The sequence below is a fragment of the Cynocephalus volans genome, chromosome 1 (genome assembly GCF_027409185.1).
Source record: "Cynocephalus volans isolate mCynVol1 chromosome 1, mCynVol1.pri, whole genome shotgun sequence".
NCBI lineage: Eukaryota > Metazoa > Chordata > Mammalia > Dermoptera > Cynocephalidae > Cynocephalus > Cynocephalus volans.
Window position 1 is genome coordinate 180945690 of NC_084460.1, and position 23894 is coordinate 180969583.

General features: G+C 34.4%; 1 protein-coding gene across 1 annotated transcript in view; it reads left to right on the plus strand.

Moving 5' to 3' along the window:
* The window catches only part of ITSN1 (intersectin 1), a 213827-nt gene that overhangs the window by 123860 nt on the left and 66073 nt on the right, over positions 1-23894 (plus strand). The window contains exons 15-20 of the mRNA XM_063081469.1: positions 2547-2634; positions 2773-2912; positions 14490-14617; positions 16962-17191; positions 19095-19216; positions 21191-21205. Coding sequence (XP_062937539.1) covers positions 2547-2634; positions 2773-2912; positions 14490-14617; positions 16962-17191; positions 19095-19216; positions 21191-21205 — 723 coding nt within the window. The remainder of the gene's footprint in view (positions 1-2546; positions 2635-2772; positions 2913-14489; positions 14618-16961; positions 17192-19094; positions 19217-21190; positions 21206-23894) is intronic.

A 23894-nucleotide genomic window follows, 5' to 3' on the forward strand; every position in this document is an offset into this window, starting at 1 on the left:
TAAACTTTTTTGACTTCCTTTGTGTTTCTTCTTTGACTAATGGGTTATTTAGAATTGTGCTGTTAGTTTCCAAATATTTGTGTTTTTTACAGATATCTTATTGGCTTCTGGTTTATTTTATGATCTGAGAGCATACTCTATGATTTCAGTCCTTTTTAATTCTTTAAAATTTATTGAGACATGGCTCAGCACATGATGTCTTCTTGGTGAATATTCCATGAGTACTTAAAAAGATTGTATACTCTGTTGTAGTTAGGTGGATTGTCCAATAAGTGTCAGTTAGATCAAGTTGATTCATGATAGTATTCAAGTCTTCTGTGTCCTTACTGATTTTTTGACTTTTATCAGCTTCTGAGAGAAGAGTGTTGAAATCTCGACCATTGTGGATTTGTCTGCTTTCCTTTCAGTTCTGTCAGTTGTTGTTTCATGTATTTTGGAGTCCTCAGAAAGTCCTAATCAATTTGAGATTTTAGGATACGAATGTATAAAGAAAACAGTGTCAGAAGTTGATTGTTTTAAATTATATAAATTGTTTAAAAATATTAAAAAGTGCATTTTATACCTTTTAAAAGTATATTCTTCTGTATGATAACTATCTTTATGTGTCTTTCATTAACTATTGATGAGAAATTTCACAAAATATTCCCCTGGAAAATTTAGAGGTAAAGGCTATGTGTTTTTTTATTATCTTGTATTATCACTGAATGCTGTGTGACCAAATACATTTTTATTATTATTTAACATTGGGGCTTAGAATGTTCAGTTATTGATGATAAAATACAAATAAGGATTTCTGAAGAAATAGTGAAGTGCAAAATAATACACGGTTTGAAGAAAGAAAGGTACATAAGTCGGCAATGAGATATTGTTTCCCTTTTCTTACAAGGATTAGCAGATACAGTTGTCTGTTGATATCCATGGGGGATTGATTCCAGGATCCCCCGCAATACCAAAATCCACGGGTGCTCAAGTCACTTATATAACATGGTGTAATATTTGCATATAATCTATGCATCTTCCCATATATTTTAAATCATTTCTAGATTACTTATACTGCCTAATGCAATGTAAATGCTCTGTAGATAGTTGTTATACTGTATTGTTTAGGGAATAACGACAAGGAAACAAAAGTCTACATGTTCAGTACAAGTGCAACCATCCAGTTTTTATTTTCCAAATATTTTTGATCCATGGTTGCTTGAACCCATGGATGCGGAACCAATGGGTATGGAGGGCCAACTGTACTTGGTCTGCAGGTGAGTCTTTCATTTTGTTTTGAGTTATTTTAAGAACAGGTTATACATTTTAAAGTAATGTTTATATAAATAAAATGACCTGTGTGTTCTGAGCCAGGCTTCATCTTGATATTTCACTGTTTGTCTTGGTTTGGAAAGAAAACTTTGGGATTGGGTAAGGGCCTTGCCTTAGTTCAGGGAGGAGAATAAGAGAAGGAGAAACTCAGAAGGCTCTGTTCTTTTGGGAAAACAATCTAATATGTGTATTCTGTTTTGTCAAGATTGTTTTTTTTTTTTTTTTTTTTGGTGGTATAGATTATTCATAGGAGAAGATGCTTCCAAATTTTCTCGAGCTAAATCTCTCTACCATTCAGACATGTAGTACACAAAAATTTATTCCACATAAGCTAGTCTGTATCTAAAGGTGGTTGTTCCAACAGAGACTGGTTCTTATCCTCTGATGAAAATTTTTAATTAAGGCATTTTTATTTTTTCAAACCAAAAGCTTATACATAGAGATAATTTTTTTCAAGGTAAAAATAAAAGTCAAATATTCCTTGTTATCCTGGAAAGGCTGCCATTTTACTGAAATGTGTAGTAACTATACAGGATAATTTCAGCTGAATTTAAGCAAATACTGTCCTTGGCAATTTATCCATGAAAACTCCAAACAGCCTTGTACAGTGTGGTTAAGTTTTTTCCTTATGTCAATTAAAAAAATAGTTGGTTTAAGACTTTTGTGTACCTATTTAAAATTCCATCCTGTGTGGTAGCAAAACATATAGCAGCTGAGGTGCTAGGTGTTAAAAATCTTTTTGATTTCTGTTTCCATCTTCAGGTATATTGTAAACCAGTGCTTAGCCCTACTAAGTATCAGTGTTCAGCACAGAGTACTTGAATAATTCCTATTTAAACTTCTGAGTTAGTTTACAAACAACAAGGTCACAGTATTTGCATTTGTGCCCAGTACAATTAAGAGATCATTACTTCAGTTCTCTCTGCTGAGACATACTTAAAGTACATTTTTTAAAGCTTATAAATATCCAGTAAGTCAACAGAAATATAAGAAATATCAAGGGCAGTATAACTATCCTAACTTTATTTTAGTGAATAGCATTTGGCAGAGTTAATAATTCATTGGCAAAAATGCAGGAGCCACCCTGAGTAGCCATTAGATGCAGTTTCAGAGGATTTAGGGTGAGATTAGAAGTCTTTGAGGGACGAGAAAACTGACTTAAGCTCTGTCTGCATGTTGAATATAGACATGGTCGTTTTCCCTGCCACTCATTATTCTTTTCCTCCTTCTCCTAGGAATCTCAGCAAATGCTTGGAAGACTTATTCCAGAAAAACAGATACTCAATGACCAATTAAAACAAGTTCAGCAAAACAGTTTGCACAGTAGGTGTTTTTTTTCTAAAGTTGATCTTTCCTTTTTTACTGGTAAGAATTTCCTTAAGTGAAATGAGAACCCTGAAAAACATTTTCCTCACTGCCAGTTAAAGTTTTTCTTATCTTGCAATGTTTGTCCTTAAATAGGAGATTCACTTCTTACACTGAAAAGAGCCTTAGAGGCAAAAGAACTAGCTCGGCAGCAGCTACGAGACCAACTGGATGAAGTGGAGAAAGAAACTAGATCAAAACTACAAGAGATTGATATTTTCAATAATCAGCTCAAGGTAACTATGCTATGTGTTCCTCCATGTATGTCCTACCCTTTCATTTTTCTGACAGTCCAGATGATTAGTTGATATTTACTCCCAGGCAGAAAAATTGATTATGCTGGTTTGTCAGCCTTTGGGAAAGCCTTTTCATTTATAAATGAATATTATACAATCTAAATTGCATTTTTCTCCTTTAAACTATAAAAATAAATTTGGCATCTATAAATTAGAGCTGAGTGAAGGGCCCCAGCAGAACACCTATCTTTAACCTGAATTATATTTTTATATATCTCCATCCCTTTGTCTATTTATAACCACGTCAAATTGAATTCCTGAAGCTAGGCTCTAAGTGCTTTATCTTTCTTATGTTCTTTGAAGACTACTAAAAGGGATTGGTTTTCTCTTTGAAAACTAAGAATTTTTCTGCCATGTCTTACCTTCAAGATTGTGCTTAAGTGTAGATCTTTATTTTGTTACCTCACATTATTAAAGTTTATTGTTTAGTGGAGTTAATTGCTTTTGTCTGTGTGGCAGAAGTGGTGTATGGTTTTGTCACATTTACACAATAAAACTCAGGAAAATGCCAAAGCTCTGAGGGAATGTGGAATGGTTAGATCATAGCCTCTTTCCGATTTGGTGTTTTCGATTTAACTTTACAATTTAATCATCTTAAGAATGTTAATTCTTATCTTGTAATAAAACCAGAATGCAAACAGCTCATTTCTTATATATAATAATCATACGCTATTTTAGATTTAAGTAGACACTGGAGTTTCTATCAATTATGTTCTTATAAGAAATTGGATGTTATACTTTTCCCCCTAAATGTTTTTTTTCTCTTTTCTAACTTAAAATTCTTTATACTTGATGCTGGCCAATTTATCTTTTGACATTAGGGAGAAGTAAAACTCCTATTCTTTATTGCTAAAAAAAACCTTAAAAAAATTAAAAAGCATATTTGAGATTTTTAGTTGATCTTTGTATGGAGATTCTAGGCCAAATTGTCTAGACATCTGAATTTGAAGTATTTGTGCTATTCTTTCAGAGTATTAGGTAATGAATATTTTCTCAATTGTACAGTTCCAGGAAAGTGCTCTTAGGGGAAATATTATTTGAGCCAACTTAGTGTTTTTCCTCACTTTGCTTTCATGCTTATGCGCACTGTGTGTGTCTACACTATATATGTTCTATATTTGTACATATATGATTGTGTATGGATGTTAGTATTGGAAGTACAGCTGTAAGTTCTCCATCCTTAGAATAAGTACAATAAAAATGCTCACATTAACTCTCATTCTGACTTGTCACTGTTTTAAGCAAAAGGAATTTAACACTGTTACAAACTTGTAGTGCTTTTTAATAGTCTCTTGGAATGTAAACTAAGTAGTATTCAGCTATCTTATTATCCCAGGCTGTAGTACAGGTTTCTGCCTTGATGTAAAGATTCCATTTTCTAGAAATTTGACTCCCCAAACAAGATTCAAGTATTAGAAAATGATATCCCAGTGGGAAAATTTTGATAAATGCCTAGATTTATGGATTAAATAATTTTGGCAACTGAATTGCTGTTGACAGTGTTAAATGGAACACCCTTTAAATTTGGTGCGAGCCACTCTTGCTGTGTTTAATTAACTAACGCTGCCTTCAATATCATAGAGTTCCTTATACAAAGGCTAATTTTAGCCCTTCTTTCCACTAGCCTTTTTAACATCCATTTGTAGGACTCAGTGAATATGTTGTATTGTCTTATGGTTATTATTTGTAGTATTTCTCTCAAACTTGGTGGAACCAAAACAGAAACAGTTAAATGGAAGATTCAAAAGATTTATAATTTGATTGAGGCAACTCAGAGGCAGATTTAATGTTTAATCTCTTTAGTATCTCCTGCCTAGTTTTCTTTGTTGTAGACACGCTGAAAATTATGAAGTACTTTTTCTGACTTTAGAGAGTGTATTAACTAACAACTATACTTTCTTATATGTTGAGATGGACAGGAAGAGCCAGAATCTTTACCCTTGGGATTTCTTTGAAGCACCTATTGAAATGGCAGTGTGTTTAGAGCATCCATACTGATAATGCAAAATGACTTCTCTCTTTCTGGGAGTGAAATATTGGCAACTGTCCAGTCATTCCACACATCTAACCTGATGGTGTGTGAATTTGCTGTATCCTAAACCTTCCTTTCCCAAAAGGAAACCAGCTGGAGAGTGTTGAAAAGGAATTAGGACTTAGCAGTTGTATTTCATGTTCATGTAGATTGTTCACCTGGAAGAAGAAAATGCATCTCACTCAGTATAGGCTCGTATAGTGACACTGGAGAGTGCAGGATTTTAAAATTAGTTGATTAGGACACTAAACTTATGTTAAATGGCTGGCCCCATGAATAATAACTGTTAACAAAAAACTAATTCTCGGTTTTATGGTTTTTGGTGGAAGCAAAACAAAACAAAACTACTTGCAGTAAGTCATTCACTTACTTTGATGCACACTCAAAGTCATGTCCAGTGTCTTAGGTATACAGGTCATGTAGGGAGTAATCGTCCTCCTAATTTAGCCCAGAGTCTGAGATAGAAGACAGTAATAGGAAAGTATATGTGTATTCAGTTTCTTTGAGAAAGAGTTTAGAGAGTAAGTATATTTTATCTTTTTAACTCGTTTAAAAAAGAGTATACAATCTGGTTTAGTCCTTTCTTCCAGAATGTCTAGTTCAGATTCATTCTTCTTTTGAGGTTTTCTCCCATTTCCTTCAGTTTAAGAAGATTTATAGTCTTGCCTTCCCTACCCAAGATCTGATCATCAATGATGGAAATTCTCAAGTCATTCATTAAAGAGGAAAAAAATTATTATTATAGTCAAGTAAACAGATATTTGTTTCATATAAGAGTAAAATATGGAAAATATAAAGTATACTTAAAATTATGGTCAACTGTCATTGAGTGGCTCCAGATTTAGCAGCAAGGTCTCTAGAGTCTTGACCTTTAGGTTTCTATCTGATCTCATAGAAACTGAGGGCTCATTCTTTCCTTTTAGAAAAGGCTATTTTTCCTTGCATTTTAATAAATATTTGCTTTATTGGCATGATATTTATATGTTAAAAAAGATCCCAAAATATAAGTGTCTTTCTAATTTATCATCTCAAACCAAGAATTACTTGAGAAAAGAAACAGGAATCTTAGTGTAGTGAATAAACTTTGCTTTTGCTTTTTAAATAAGTCTATGGAAAAAAGAGAGTGTGGGAGAAGAGGAGAAATGATAGCACCCTGAGCTATTGAAGCTCTTGAACTAGAAATTCCCCATTTTCAGCCTTTGTACTTATGCTACCTTTGATATGAATTGTACGTTTTAGCTTTTTGATGATCAAATGAAATATTAGACCCGTGAATTAACCAGAAATAATTGCTTTTGTTAGTGATTATTGTTAGCGTGAATTAATACTTCTCAAAATAGTTTTAATTCACTGGATCAAATGTATTTACCATAAATCTCTGCTTTTAAAATGTATTCTATATACAATAATGTTTTATCATGTTAAATCAGTTGTCTTCTCAAATTCGTGTTCCAGAAATGTCAACTTAAAAATGATCAATTGTCTATGACTTTCTCTTTATACCTCAGTTTACAGGAAAATCAAAACTCTCAGCTTTAAGGGCACATTGAGACATACTAATAGTTGTTTTTCTTACATATGATGCTTACCTATAGGTGTAAAATTATGTCCTAACAAGTATCAAATAACATTACTGATACGGACTTTTAGGACAGTACTCTTGACTTCATTTTGCCCTTGACAATGTTAGCAGTTACTATAGCAGTTTTCCTTGGCACTAACAGCCTAATGTTTTATATTTTAATATCTTAACTATAATACCAAGTAGCAGCATAAAGTATAGCTCGTAGTTTGCAAGGTTCCATCGTATACCAAATAAAGAGAATACAACACCCAAGGGGATAGATTTTGTGTTTCATGTTGAAAAGTTGAGTCCTTGTTGGTTCCTGTCTAGTTGCTGTGTACTGGACACGTCCTAATGTGAATGGCCGTTTACATTTGAGCATTTCTTTCTTCCAGTCAGTGGCAATGGAGGAGGCAGTGTGGCAGTGCCTGGCAGTTCTCCTGGGCTGCGTCATCCACTTAGACTTCTTTCTAAAGGTCTCCATGCCCTACTCAGGCAATGCACATCTTTCTCAGACTAAGAATGATGAACCAGCTCCAGCTCTGTGCTTCAGTTTCCCCTACGCAGATGAGTGCTCAGTGTCTAAGATAGCATTTACCATGAAGTGCTAAGCCTTCTTTGTAAAAGTTGGTAATGATTAGTTATTATTAATCTTGGAGTATGATTGAATCTTTCCTCTTAACAAGTTGTGTGTGTGACTGTCTAAGCTCTGAATTAAAAACTGGACAAGGTACTGTATACTGTAGTCTTGTCTTTATGACAGCATTTTAGATAATTGAATTTGCCACTGTTAGCAAAAATTTGAAAGATAGCACTTGGTTATTATTTGAGTCTATGTGCATATTTCCACTATGTGGGAAACAGTATTATGGTCAGCATACTATTTCAAAAGTGGATACTATTTCTTAGCAAAATTTGAATATTTAGGACTAATTCAGAATTGGAATTATATTCCTTAATATACTTGGGAAATCCGAGCTTCTTAATTAGACACAAACACTGTTAAAAATATAAATTCTCCCCATAATGATACCTGATAAAAATTGTTCTTAAGAATTGACTTGTGTTGAAATGAGAATGCCAGTTATAGTAAATAAGGTCATTTGCTGACCTAAGGCTTTTATGCTCTTGGTTTCAGACACTTGCTTTCATGGCAGGCTCATGCAGTGAAAGGCAAAATGTTAAGCAACTAGGGGGAAAAAGAAAGGAGCTAGAGAAAGAACTGCAGAATGGAATAAGAAGTCAGGAAAAAATGCATGTGAAGGGAAACAAGGGAAGAAAAATATCCAGAAAGAGGAGATGCAGAGCAGCAAGAGAAATCAGTGTGAATTCAAATAACATTGCTTTCTCATTATTAGTAGAATAATGTTTGCTTTTTCATGATTTGTTTTCTTATTTTGCTCAAGATAAAATTTTATTTGTACCTGTATGATCCTTTGGAAAAGACATCTTCTGCATAGGAGTAATAAAGTCCTTTAACTCTCATCCTGACTCTCATTACTTGTGATTGTGGAACTTTATACAGATTCCTCAAATATAGACAAATAATTAGAACACTCCCAAGGCTCAAAATACCTAAACAGATGTTGTATGTTAGATTCTATGCCATACCAGTAGGCTTGTTGGTTGGTTGATTGAGTTTTGTAGTCAGAGTGTGGGTTTTTTTTCTCTTTTCTTTTTAAGACTAAAAAATATTTAATAAAAGGTCATTTGGAAAATGGAGGGAAGAACTCAGTCTTTAGAAAAAAAATGTTTTCTTCTGTCTTTTTTTATTCTCTTGTTTAGCTAAGCTAATTGACAGTTTTATCCTTTAGAATGACAGGCATTTAAAATAATAGAATATTGCTTTGTGAATAAAACTAAAACATTTGGGGGAAAATTTAGATTTGCAAGACAAACTAGAGTCACTTTTCTCTTTCTGGAAATATAAGGGTACTCAGCAAAGCTTCATGGGGGAAGATTCTTAATTACCTATTTCTGTTGCAGAGAAGAGAGGATGTTATAGCTCTTCTCTCCCTACTGCTTCACACATAAACACCCTGTGCCCCAATTTCCCATAGCACTTAAGAGATGATACATTGACTACCAATTTGTGCCATGGGGAAGGGGACTTACTATTTGGTTAAATATTGTCTTCTGATTTACAACTAATATTTAAATGTGTTTATAAACATTAGTATACTGTTTCTTAGAATTGAAATAACCAATCATATCTTTTTTTAATACTTCTCCCACTTTTAATGCAATAAGAATGAATAAACTTTATAATTTTGTGATAAATGGAATATCAGTGTACCTTGATTTGGGTACAATTTCTATGTTCTAAAATAGTTATTTTTTAGATTTTTCCACAAAGGTACAAGTTTCCCTGTCTTTATTGGGTTTGTTGATTAGCTTTCTTTGATAGGTTTTGATTTGTTTCACAATCCCTTAATTGGGAAAAGTTAGTGTATTTTAAAACTCAAAAGATCTTTTATAAATTTTGATACTGTGTGCTACATATTATCCCTTAACAGCTGAAATTTCTGATGCTGGTACCTACATCAGTTTCCTATGAGTTCAATTTAATATTAACAGAACAAAAATTATTATAAATATGACATATGTCTTAAACAATTTTATTTTGATTTATGATGTTAAGTTCATGAATTTCAAGTAATTAATCAAGGTATGTTTGTTTTTGTCTCTTATTTCCAAGAGACAGCCTGAGGCAAAAACCAAACCAAAATAATCCTTTGAAACAATTAGGTATCCAAATTAGCAAATAAATTTCACAGGCCTCTATTGCTAGTTTATTATTTTCTTTTCATGAGCATTTATGCAAAGTAATGTTTATGAAAATGAATCCCATACAAATTGTTTAGGTGGATACTTTATATTTCAAGTAACATCACTTCATATAACACGTCTGTTTGTTAGTGTCTCTATGACCAAATGGAGGAGAAACAGGCACAGTTATTAAGTTATTCTGTGCCCCTTAGCATAGCAATAGAACCAACAACGTCTTCTGTAAACTTGAAAGTGAACCGTATTTCTTAGTGGTAAAATAGTTGGATCTTTTTAGGTATTCAATTTGTCAAGCGTATTGCTTTTGAAATACTTTGGCTGTATGCCATAAGATGTCCAAAGATGTTTTATGGTTTAAATATCTTAGTTCTTTAGGGGAAATAAGTGACTTTTCCTTCTTTGGTCTAGGGAAGAAAATTAAAAACAAGCTGATTTTCATTTATCTTAACAAATATAGGACAGTATCTTTATTTGTCAATAATTTTTTATTGTGGTTCATAATCTGTGTTTTATCAAAGACCCCTTTGAGATAGTAAAATCTATGAGCTTTCTTCGCCAGAAAAATGCCTTGCTTGCAGTTTCAGTGTTCACAGGGCTGAAGCTAATTGATGGACCCTGGACAGGAAACTCTGCTGTATGTCTTTAGAATTCTGTATATGTTATTGGTGATAAAAATCTTATTATTTTAATTTATATATACTACACATTTTAAAGTTTTGTTTTTCCCATATAAGTTTTTATTTGTAACATGTAGCTAAGACTTCTGGAATGCTTGTTTAACAATTTCTTATTTATTAAGAAATTAATTATACTTTATTAGAAGATAATGTTGAATTATTGCACACTATATCTAGTGTAAAACATATCCTACACTTGAATAGAACTCATAGAGGAAAAATCAACAGAGTTGTACACCCAATACCATATTGCTAGATAAACATCCAGCCAAGAAATATGTGATTGCAGAGTTACTGATTCTAGAAAAAAATAGGTTAATTTTAGGAAGAGCCACAAGTGAGATACTGCTGAGTTTTGATTCTTAGTAATTTCTTATTTATTCTGTTTTTACCTTTGTTATAGTAGAGACATAACTGACAAAGTACATGTGGATTTAATAGAATTTGCCAGGTCACTTTAATCAGGTTGCCCACCAGCAAAAATTGATACAGTTAGTGCACTGACGTTTTTCTTAGGTACTTCTCCTAATAGTTCACTTGTTTCATAGGTAAATAAAGAATTTAATGACACCAGATTTATTTTTCACCTTGAAATATTTTTCTCTGAAAGAATTAAGACAGTACTTTTAAGTAACTGTAATTGTGCTCGAGTAACAGTATAGAAAAAGAATGAGTGTGAAAGAAATCTGCAAGGGCTTTGTTAATGGCACAGGAAGGCAAGTCACTTACTAGTTTTTAGTACGTATTCCTTCATTCTATAGGTTGCCTTCTCAGAAGTTCAACTTTTCAAAAAGTTTATCAACTTAGGAATCATCAGTGTTCTGCTTATTTTGATTCATACCATCTTAAACTCCCAAGTCCAAGAAAAGAGAAGACCCAGAATGCCTGCCTATGTGTAGCATCTTGATTTCCCTACCATTGTTTATCTCTGCAGTGTTTGACTTGGATGAAGGAAATGATAGAAAAACTTTGCAGTCTTCAAATCTGGATCATAAGGTGCCAGAGCCTTCTGTTACCTTATCTGACATCTGTTATTTTATGATTCCTACAATCTCTGTTCCTTGGAAGTATTTAAAGCCACAACTTATTTAGACAGTTCCAAAGATGAGTTCAGCCTATTCTATAATGCTGCTGCTATACTCAAAAGGAAATGTATATTTTAGTTGTTAAATATCTTCCTCCATGTGTTTGATATATTTTTTAAAATTGTTTTTAAAACTGTCTCATTGGCATGATTTTTTTCCACGAGTTCTTTAAATTCGCTTCTTATTGCTTATCATTTTATAGTGCCTCCTGACAGACACATTGCTAGCTTTACTTCCATCTGTCTTTACTCTGTATCTGGAAATTAATGATCTGTAAATCCACATCCAATTACTAGAGCCCAGTATAGAAAGGAAATGCTCAGTGTAATTCTTTGGAAAAATGAAAAACTTTTCATTTGTGCCCGTGGTCTATCTGATACATTGGTACATCATAACCAGTGTCCATTCTGGTTGTGCAGTACCTGTTGTTAAATATTTTGAATACCACTCTGCTTATAAATACATTTTTCTTGGATGAAATGAAATGAAAATTTAAAAAAATATATAATCAGGTTTCTGAACATCAAGCTGAAATGTTCTTCCTCCCTTGTCATTTCTTACTCCTTTGCATTTAGTTTCAAATTGGGGTATTTTGTTTAGGCCTTTTTGGTTTATTCTTATAGTAAGAATAAAACCTTAAATAAAAGAGACACTGAAATCCAAGAGTACTTCAAAAAGTTCATGGAAATATTCATATTATCTTTTAATTCTATTTTTCCATGAATTTTTCAAAGTACCCTCGTAAATAAAGAATATGTTTTCATATGATGAACAGTGTCTAAGAATTTAACAGATCCTAAAGCTAAAAGAAAACCTAAAGACCATCTGCTTTGATTCAGCTGCTGGCCCATGTCAAGGACCTGAGATTTGGTTTCCAGGTTTCTTGGTTGCCAGTTCAGTACCTTTTAATTATAGCCTTTTGCCTCTGAACCTATTCAAGAGTTTAATGTTGTTGAAAATGCATTTTTAAAATAAGAATCAATGTAAATCAGTCACTTAGGGTGACTGCCACTGGGCTAATGATTGATTAGGCCACTACCATCTGGTAGTGCTGGGTGCTGACTTACGGGGCTCCGGTCCCTCTCTTAGGACGTTTAGAGTTTGATTTAATACCACTCCACCACTACAGTTCTCATTTTCCTATCAAGATATCAACTTGAGCCAAGAGTGAAGATCACTTTTAACAGCAGGAATGGCCCATTATTCCATTTGTCTCTGAAATATCAAATCCAAAATATTAATCAGGTTTTTCATTCATATTATTGGAGAATATTTATTCTTGGTTACAAATTATTATGAAAACCAATAGTACTTATTTTTTAACATATTAAAATTAAGTTTATATCCCATGGTGTGGCAGTGAGAAAGATAATGAAGAATGGAATTTATTTTGCCCAGTGTTGATTTTTTCCTTTAGGTCAGAATTTTAAAGAGTCAGAGTGAGGCTTTCATCATTACTTTCCAGTTTTTATTCTCTGCCCTCTCCCTAGCCAAACCCTTATTCCTAGTGTCCTTCTTGACTTGGAAGCGACTTGCCCAGGGCTTTTGCCATGGGGAATAGTCCGCCAGTCTGGGCCTCACAAAGTTACCTCTTCCTGTTGTGTCCTGCTTGGATATTACCAGTGTCATCTGCTGGGTTCCCCTCTGAAACCCCTTCCTTTCTTCTTTCCCTCCTTCTCTCTCCCTCCAATGCTCCCCTCCCAAGTACATTTCTCCCCCAGTCCCATAATCTCCAGTTGAACTATCTTGTGTCTCATTGTTTCCTTTTAGAACTTCTCAAAGTTTCTTACAGTTTACACAACACATGTACAGTTGTCCTTCGATGTCCATGGGATTTGGTTACAGGACCTCCCACAGATACCAATATCCAAGGATGCTCAAGTCCCTGATATAAAATGGCACAGTATTTGCATATAGGCTACACACATCCTCTTGTGTACTTTAAATCATCTCTAGATTACTTATAATACCTACTACAGTGTAAACACTATGTAAATAGTTGTTACACTGTTTAGGGAATAATGAAGAAAAAAAGTTTGTACATATTCACAACAGATGCTTTATTTCCTGAGTATTTTTAATCTGAGGTTGGTCAAATCCACAGATGCAGAACCCATGGATATGGAAGGCTGACTGTATGAGCATTCTAACTTTAATCTCAGAACTCTTAAGCTAGTAGGAAAAGGTTAGCCTAGCTCTTAGGGCTTTTTTCCAGTAACAAATGCGTTTAACACTGACTATCTCTTCACCTTTGTTGTTTCAATCTCTGAATGAATCTAAAGGAGGAATTTAGACCCTGGTAGAAACCTGCCCATCTGGATTTGCCAGTGAGCAAGGTGATAGGATAGAAGGCAGGGCAGAACTTAGTCCTTAAATCTCCCCATATAGACCCCTGGGCTGCCAACTGGGAGAACCAACCCTAGTTAATCCCAGAAGTCAACTGGAAATACACTGTCAGTTCTACTGGGCACTTCGACTCATCTGATTTATTGTTGACTGAAATAAGAGGAGTTTCAATGACTGAATCTGTTAGTGACGATTTGATTTCTGTGGAGTCAGAGGGTTTCCCCCTCAACAGGTGTTTCCTTGTTCTTCATACTTTTGGGTGTTCAAACTTCTGACTGGGTACTTTAGATATCATAGAATACATTTTATTTTCAGTAGCCTGCTAAGGAAATTACTGCCATTCCTAGACTGGTATCAAGTGAGGAAATTGTATCCAAGGTGGTCACAATCAAATTATAGCTTTTCACCTTCAGTCTGACTGCTGGTTTAGTTTGGGACAGTTGGCAACTTTGTGGATGGATTTAATAAGAAAAGATGCTCTGGAAGAGGTGTGATTTGAAGAAAAATAGGGGGGTAAGAGGTGAAGCAGTGGAGCAGAGAGGTGTCCATTTGTTCTGAGGTAGCATATGATAAGAAAGAAGTGAAGTTTTAATGGAGGTAGTATGTGAAGAAGAGGTGTGTGTATTTTCAGGCCAGTAGAGGTTAATGTTGATTCATTATATGAAGAACCTTAATTAAGGTTTTATTTATGATCATTGCCATACCTTAAAACTCGTTCTGTTCTGCTATTATCACTGAGGCTTTAGCAGTTTAGCTCCTCTACTGCCATTCCCTAGTAAGTCCCTTCTAAAGCAAATCATGGAAAATGGTATAGTGTGTGATAGCTCATTAGAATGTAATCTTGAGTAGCCTTTGGAAATCAGTCAAGTCAAATGTAGAGTGATTTTAGTTTTTTGAGTTAACATGTTCCAACTCTGAAATGTTATCTCCTAAGGGCCCTAGGCTTCCCCACTATAAAATGTTGCATGCTGATAAACAGTTAAATTGCCTATCATCATTACACGCTCTTATCTTGATTATTTATAGGAACTAAGAGAAATACATAATAAGCAGCAACTTCAGAAGCAAAAGTCTATAGAGGCTGAACGACTGAAACAGAAAGAACAAGAGCGAAAGATCATAGAATTAGAAAAACAAAAAGAGGAAGCCCAAAGGTGAGTCTTTACAGTGAATTGTGGACCCATCTGGAAGGAACTTTGAGTATTTATTATTCTTTGCCTGGCTTCTCCAAGTGCTTACTGCACCAGAAAGAGCCATAAGTCTCTAATGTGTGTGAGAGGTGTTTGTGTGTGTGTGTGTGTGTGTGTGTGTGCATGTGCACAAGCACAAACGGGTATATATAAATCTCTGCATATATGAGTATTCCCTGAAGTTTTTGATTAGTTTCCAGAGTTCTCCCAAGTTACTACCATGTAGATAAACAGAATTATACAAGGAAATTGGGACACTTGGTATGCTCATTTGAATGCTAATGACCAAAATACATTTCCAGTTAACAGCCTTTTAATAACAGTGGTGGTCAGAGTGCCTGGTTTGAAATCAAAGTCCCTGAGCTAGCTTACCACACAAGGCTTCTCCTGCAGGACCAAGAGTGTGTCACTCTGTCTTCTTTCTCCTTTTTTTCAACTGCAGATTGACTGGAATACAAAAGGAGAAAATTTGCTACTGTTGCTTAGGATATAGACACATTTCTGTCTGTTTTTGTTTGGATATTTGTATTTGTGTTTTTTTATTTTTACTTGTAGCTTTCTGTAGGAAATTGTAGAAATTTGTTAACTTTTGATGTGTCTGATTTTATTATTGGATATTTGCTTTTTAGATTTTAGTTAATTTTAGACTCCAGAAAATAAAAATGACCAAATGTCACAACAATATGCAGTAAATTATAAAAATTGGTTGTTGAAATTAGACTGAAAAGATGAGGAAACAGATACTTGAGGCAAGTCATTGACCTTAGTGAGCTGAACTCAGTTTAACTGCCCAGAGTGATGCATGCTTTGTTATGGGCATATATAGTATTCTGCACCAGCTGTTTGTGTATGTTTTTGTTTGTTTATATATTTGTTTTTTAATGCCAGTGGGGAGGTGGTTGGGGCCTCAAACCAATTTAGAGGACTATTTCATGGTTTTTGTGGGAGTGGGAATAAGGATTACCTCCATGGATGTGTTGATTAATTCTAATTTCATCCTTTTATCTTCAAAGTTTATAAAATGCTTTTATTATTCACACTATATTGAATTAAACTTTCACATTCCTACAGAGTAGAAAAAAGATAAAATACTGTGATACAAAAAATATCACAATACAAATATAATATGTAATACTTATTCCAATTATATAGATAATTAGTACCTAATTAATATTCCCTATTCCTCCCAAACATGTTTGTGTTCTCAAAAAAGACATTTTAAAAATTGTAAGTCTTCAAAATTTAAGTTAAAAAATAATTCTACTACACTAAATTTTCACATTCATACAGAGTAGAATAAATATAATTTTTGACAATGGAGAATAAAAGTATAATGTGTTTACATATGTTCCTGTGGCAGTTTTCTTTTTTTTTACATTAAAAAAATTTTTTTTTACTTTATCAATATACAATGTAGTTGATTTTCGTGTCCCTTTACCAATTTCCTGTGGCAGTTTTCTAATTCCAAGAGATGACCTTTATGCTGTTGCAGGATAACAGTTCAGCCTGGAGACTCTGGAATCGGGCTGCCTGGGATTGAACCCCAGGGACGTATGGCTATGAGACTTGAACAATTCATTTGGTATCTCTGCCTCAGCTTCCTTATCTGTAAAATGGGGTTAATAATAGGACCTAAACACCTGCTGAGAGGGCTAAAGGAGCTAATTTATGGAGAGCTAGTTATTTTCATATCATTTGTTATTGTACGTTACTTTCACTTAAAGTGTTTTCTGATTTTATAATATATCATGTAATGAGAGAAAGATCATTCCTGGTCTTTTCAAGGCCTAGATTTAATTGCAATTATCTATTTGTCTAAGTTACTCTGAAAAACAAAATAGTTGAAGTCAGTAAAGTACCTTCAGGTTTTGGGAACAACGTGTGTGCATGTAAATGTGGTAAGGAATTTTAATGATCTGATTGATCATGTGCTTATTTTAACAATACTTCATTTGCAATGTTGGGCATACTTTATTTTCACAGAAGTTATGTTCCTGTGTGTTTTGTTAGTTTTTTTTACAGTTTAATATGTTTTAACATTGAGAAGTATTTTTCTTATTCTTGTAAACCACTTTATAAAATACATCAGAAATTTCCTTTCTATGTTTTCCTAAATCATGTGATTTCATCTCACTCAGAATTGGAGCCCTGAAAGCCTTTGTTTCATTGATTTAGTTGCTCCATCTAAGAACAATATTCCCTTGATGTTTAGCATCTCATTGAGTAGATGGAGATTTTTGTGAAAAGAGATGACATAGTGTTAAATCAGAGTGGCTTCCTTGTTGTAATCAAGCATTTTTGTTGGCAGACGAGCTCAGGAAAGGGACAAGCAGTGGCTGGAGCATGTGCAGCAGGAGGATGAGCATCAGCGGCCAAGAAAACTCCACGATGAGGAAAAACTGAAAAGGGAAGAGAGCATAAAAAAGAAGGATGGAGAGGAAAAAGGCAAACAAGAAGCACAGGACAGGCTAGGTCGGCTTTTCCTTCAACCCCAAGAACCAGTTAAGCCAGCTCTCCAAGCACCCTGGTCCACCGCAGGTATTAGAAGCCAAAAAAAAAAAAAATTCTAGAAAAAAAGTCATCTTCTCTCCAGAGCCTCTTGAGAAATGTTCATATCTAATCAGGCCCTATCATGGCTACATTAGTAGAAATGAGAATGGCAGTGTCTTGTTTTGGGCTACACAGCACTTCCTTCTCCAGAATCATTAGAGACCTGTTTAATTCTTCCACCACCATGCTGACCTCTGCCCCGACCATACTGGCATCTAGCAGTCCTCTACAGAATGAACAAAAGTGGCGTGTATTTCCATTATCAAACCCCTTTTATACACCTGTATTCCAAACAGTGGTCTTAACCTATCCTGCAAAAAGAACCTGCTGCTTCTCCAGTTTGTTATTTTCCCCAGGAATTTCTGAGCTGTCTCTGCAGCAGAAGTGTAACCTTTCCCCCTTGCCTGCACAGGTGTAATGTTCCCTGTCTTCAGCCTGCACTCCATAAAACTGTGTGTTTTACCATTTGAAAAGTACGACAGTGTTTTGCTCTTTGAACGTAATTTGCCTCTTTAAAAAAAAAAAAGTAAATGAAAGACTTAGCTAGGAAATAGCTAGGAAAAGCTATCCCTTATATAATATCGGATACAAGCTAGAATATATTTTTAAAATTCTTGTGTGGTTGTATAATATTGAACAGCTTTACAAATAATACACAGCTGAAGAAAGTGATTGCTTTTTCTTTATATTTTAAATTATATCAATTTTATTTGTTTGGTCATCTGTGTGCTTTTTATTGCTATGGTTTATAGAAAGACAAAAAAGAAACACACTTTCAAGCTAGTCTGTAAAGGTTCACTTGTTTGCTGTCTGCACAGTGGGCAGGGATGGGAGCGAAGGTACAGGGTTGGGTCAGGCCCCATCTCTGCTGTAGGATGCAGCTGCTCAGGGGAAAAGATCATGAGGCATCAGATCCACACGGTAGCAATTGTGTCATAGGAGGGCAAATTTATTTTTTGATAGTTTTTAAAATCTGAAAATAATTTCACTGTCATTTGATCTTAGGCATTAAGTTCCTTCCTCCTAGTATAGTGCTTCCTCTGAGTGTAAAATGAGGATTTATTTTTCCTTTTGGCCACTGGGAAATTTTGCCTATCTTACAAGACCACATGCAGATCATACTTCCCCCCTTACTGCTTTGCGGATGGGAATGTGTCGAAATACTTGTAGCTCTTAGGTAGAAAAGTTCAGAGGGCTGTTATTAGTTATTGTTAACCAGAATCCAAAATATTCCCTGCTCACATGCACTTTTTAAAATTTTCATTTCATTTCAAATGAAATTATTTTCATCTAGGGTCCATCCTTAGGCTCTTTTGTTCCCTAGGAAATGTAGAGGAAGACTTCACCAGGGATTATCAGTAATAACCATTCTTGGTGAAATCAACACTTATGTTTATATGATCATGTTAAGTGCCTAAAACATCAGCATTTCCAAGTCTTTTAATATGGAAACTTGTGCTTCCCTGTCCCCTTCCAAGCAAATTTTCTCCTTGGCTGATTCAGATTTTGGATCATATCCTAACTGCTGCATTGTGCTCAACACCCTGGGTGGGAAGGAGGGGAATATTGATACTTTACAGATGTGCACTATTAGAGCTCAAGCCAAGAGGCAGAGAGAAGGGACCATCAGGCAACGTCACTGCACTCAGCATCAGATTGACTTTTGTCTAGAGAAAGTCTCTTAGTGAACTCCAATGGGTTTGAGTTGCTGACATTAGATTCAGCTCTCCTTTGGTATTCAGTATGTGTTTCAGAAATTTCTTGAACGGATGGAAATAGTTCAGATGTTAAGGTAGGCAACAGAGGAGATATCAGTTGCTTGGCTTGTTATACATTTGTGTTCCCTGTAATGTTTTATTTTTGTTGTCTTCTCCCCCTTTTCTGTAAACAGAGAAAGGCCCACTTACAATTTCTGGACAGGAGAATGTAAAAGTGGTATATTACCGAGCACTGTACCCCTTTGAATCCAGAAGTCATGATGAAATCACTATCCAGCCGGGAGATATAGTCATGGTAAGAAAGACTCCAGTGAGAGTGTCATTTCTGTTGATAATTAGCATCTGTCCTCTTTCAGCACTTTATTCGACAATTGTGAAATTGTTGGCCAATGTGAAATCCAGTAATCCAACATTTAGGTTTTGAAGTGTGAGGTCCAGTCTTCTTCCTTTTCTATTAGAATGAAAGATGGTGTTTAAAAAACATACTCTAGCATCACTTTAAAATACAGTTGTTAAACACATTGTGTACTCATCACAGCCTTAGCATATTTTTAAATCTATGAATGTCTGGTAATTTCAGAGTTTAGATTACTATTTATATACTATGGATAGTCTTTAAGAAAATAGTTTTAAATGCAAAACATTCTATTATTATTCTGATAATTGCCATTGATAACTTTTGTATCTTTGGGTCAAAGCATCTCTTTTTTTTCCTTTAGTTAACTTCGAATTATGTAGAAAGTAATGAATTAAATACAGTTAATTTGCTTTCCTACATTGTAAATTAACAGATAAAACAGTTCAGAATTTTGCTTTGTTGTAAATTCATCTTATGATTATGACTAAAACTATAAGTATCAGTTTAAGAAAGACAATAAAGCAATATGGTTGTCCTAAATTATTTTCTAAAAGAAAACACTAGTTCCTTGATCTAGTTATTCTCTTAAGAATAGGCGTCTTAGAAGTGGTCAAACTTTGCTTTACTCTTAGTGTTTTTTAAAAAGAGATGGGAATGTTTGAGAATTTTCAAAGAACTACCAAAAATTAAGAACTAAGACAACCATGTTTCTCATACTAGGACTAGGTGTCTTTGAAATATTAAAGGGTGTTGCATACCACGTTGTACTATTACTCATTCCTTCATCTTGCCTGTGTGCGTAATATCTCTGTGTGTAGAATATATGATCTGTAATGGGCCAAAATATATAGAAAGAACAATGTGTTTGGCACTTGGGGAAATTAGTCTCCCTTATTTTTTGACTGTTGCTTTTTCTGTAATAATCATGGGCTGGAGGAGTCAAGGCCAGAGGTCCCAAATCTTTACGTCAAAATCACCTTAACAGTAACGAAAACCTCTTCAAATATTCTCCATGCCTTCATTTGGCACAGTTACTGAATGCCTGAAGCATGCTGTGTGCCTGCCTCGCTCATGCTTTACAGAGGAACCGTTGGTTTTTCTGAAGTTTGGGCGCGCCGCTCCTACATGTGTGCGGTGACAGGAGGTAGCAACCATGTGTTTGTAGGCTTTCTTCTGTTTCCTGCACTGTGCTTTCCTAGTGGCCTGAAGCTGCTTTACTCATACTGCCTCATATTTACAATAGTGTGTCTTTTAAAGCAGATTAATTATAAAGTATGAGTAAATACCATGCAATAGCAGGAATCCCAAAATTCTGAAAATCTAAAAATTCTGAAAATACAAGGGTACTTCAGAAAGTCTGTGGAAAGGCTGACCGGTAGAGCATGGTGTTGATAACACTAAGATCTAGGATTTGATCCCTGTATGGCCCAGCCACCCTCCCCCCAAAAGTGCATGGAACTTGATTCCTGGACAGGAACTTTTTGAAGACTTTGTACAATGTGACATCAGATAGGGCCTCATTATAAAGTGGTTTTTTTACCCTGAAAAAAAGAAGCCTAATGTTTATGAAACTGGATTTGTCACAACACAATTGCAGAAGAGTAATGCTTACAGGATGCAGAAAAGTAATGCTCTCTTAAAATAAGGAAATGTTATGAAATGTTATGATAATGAAATGGTACAGGTGATTTCTATTTTAATGAGAAAGTCCTGCTCATTTTCAGGGTATATTCAGGTGTGCCCCTGTAATCTTAGTCCTTTTACAATGATATTGAATCCTTTCTCTCGAATTGGCTAGTTAATAACCAGCTTGATTAGACAAGTAGAGTTTATTAGATATGCTGTGAGAATAAAGCATGTCATTAAACATATATTTTGCCTTGCTTTCGAACCTTTGCTTTCCTGGTGGAGGTTAAAGGGGAATGGGTAAGTGCTACCTAACTGTCAGGAAGTCTGCATCTTATTCAATGTTTTGTTCTTTTAAAGCACTTTAATTCTGTCTAAGTACACGTATCTTTGGGTGTTGCTGTGGCAATAAAAGTGTTTTGAGTTCGTGTAGTAGGTTGTACTTAAATTAAAACAAAAAAGAAACAAAGAGGTAAATCTTCTGAATTTGTGTGCCAGGTTTCTAGTTACTAAATTCCATTTAAGGAGTAACTTGAAGGCTGTGTATTTGGCCAGTGATTAGGTCAAGTCTGCATCATAGGCCGTGGATGAAGAGTTCCAAGTAGATTAAATTTAAAAGATAACGTTCTAAAAATATTTTTTAAAAAAGAATATTGTAATAATTTTCTGGCTAAGCTGTAAAAACCAGAAGCTATAAAAGGCAAAAATGGACAGATTTGGCAGGATACAAAAATTTAAATTTTTATATTGGAAAATACATAAGAGACCAAGGGTTACTGTCCATATTACATAAAGACTCCAAACAGTTACTGTGAAAGAGACCCACAAGCCTTGGACAAGTAACTAGCAGGTAGGAGGGGATATTCATAAATTAAAAGTAAGTGACTAAAAAAGTACGTGAAGTGATGCTTAACTTCATGGGTGATCAGAAAATGCAAGTTAAGAAAAACCAAAATAGCATTGTTCCTTTATCAAATGAGCAAATTTAGAAGTTTGATAATATTCAGCTTTGTCAAAAGTGTAGGAAAAATGTAATACACATTGTCAGCATGGTTGTATAAATCGTTCAAGCCATTTGAAAAGCAATTTGTCAGTACCTTTTCAAATTTTAAATTCTCATTTCCCTTGGCCCAGAAATTCTGTTTTTCTCCCCGCTTTAGGCTTTTTTTGGGCATATGCACAAATATGTGTGTACATGGATGTTCACTGCAGCATTGTTGGTAAAAGCAAAAAAAGTAAACAGTCCAATGTCCATCAGTAAGGGAAAGATTGAAATAAATGATGATAAAGCTAGATAATATAATGAAGATGTTTTAAAAAGTATGTAGATACAAATAAGATCACCAATAAAAAAGCTGAAGGAATATATGTCTAGTATCATTTCATTTTGGTTAAAAATAAAACTGTATGTGTATATATGTGAGTGTTTATATATGCATAATTAGCAGTCTTGAAATATATACATGAAACTGTAAATAATGGTTACCACTGGGCAGTAAAGAGGAGGCTTTCATGTTTAATATAATTTTTTAATTTGATTTTTTCAAAATATTTTAACATTTGTACATATTTGTGGGGTACAGTGCATTGTTTCATGTTTAATTTTATTTACTTCTATATTATCTCATATTTATAAATGTATTATATTTGTAATTTTTGATGAAACACTAAAAATAAGTCCAACTTCAAGGATAAGTATAATAGAAAATGACTAACCAGGACTGGAATGATATTTACTTTATCTCAGACATCCTGGATATTTAATGAAATGGGGAATGTGCCATTAGGCATAAGTTATTGGCTTGCCGAAAGGACAGTGTCTTCATTTTGTACTACAGAATGCAGTGTGACACTTCAAGTGCCATTCAACTGTTTTATCTTTGTGAGATTAGCAATCAGTGCAAGAAGATGGAAATTGACATGTAATAGCAACAGGTTTTTTGTTTCATGAAGTTTGCAGTTAAGAAACATGAGCAGGCAAAATATTACTATCAATCAGATGTTCACTTTTACTTTTCTGCGTACAGTAATTATAAAATTTTCAGATTTCTCCAACTTCTTTGAAAGAAGCCTAACAATATTTCCTTTTGTAATGTAGGCAGTGTTGGGGGGTGAGCTTTAAAATATTTTTGCTTTTGGAAAAACTCGATTATCAGCCCAGTGTTCTCCAAAAATATATTTTTTCATTGTTAACAAAAATTTAATGTGATATATCTTATATGTGATCCTGTTCTAAATGTTAAAGAAATAGATGATGCCTGCCATTCACATTTAAAATCTTTTTAGAAAAATTGAAACACATGAAAAAGCCAATGAATTTCTCAGTGAATATACACTAACTGCTAGGAATGTAAAAGAAGAAAGGAATCGTGTGAACTAATATGCTTAGGGAAGACTTATTAATGAAAGCTTCTTAGTTGGGTTTGACCTTGAAGGCTAAGGTTTAGGTGCTTTGAGAATATATAGCCTCTCTTCTGATCTGGAGGTCCTAATATTTGGAGGGTGAATAAATCAAATTTGACATCCATAACATATTGGAAGAGGATGAGAAATGAGACCTCTGCTCACTGCTGTTTTGTTGAGGACAACTTTAGAACAACACTGGCTGATCATCTAAATGCTGATCCTTGGACTCTCATGGGACCAAGTGCATCTGAATTGCTTAGGGAGCTCCAAAAAAATAACCATGCCAGGGCTCACCCCCAGAGATTCTGGAAAATTTTAATCCATGTATGGTATTCAGAATTTTCTCCAGGTGGTTCTGTTAGGGAGTAGGTTTTGGGAACCACTAATCTAATCTCTTTTCCTGTCAGGACTAATCCTAAATCATTTCTCTTAAAAATATCTAAAGAAGGGCTGGCTGGTTAGCTTAGCTGGTTAGAACACGGGTTGTAACAACAAGGTCAAAGGTTCGGATTCCTGTACTGGCCAGCCGCCAAAAAAAAAAAAAAAAAAAAATATATATATATATATATATATATATATATAT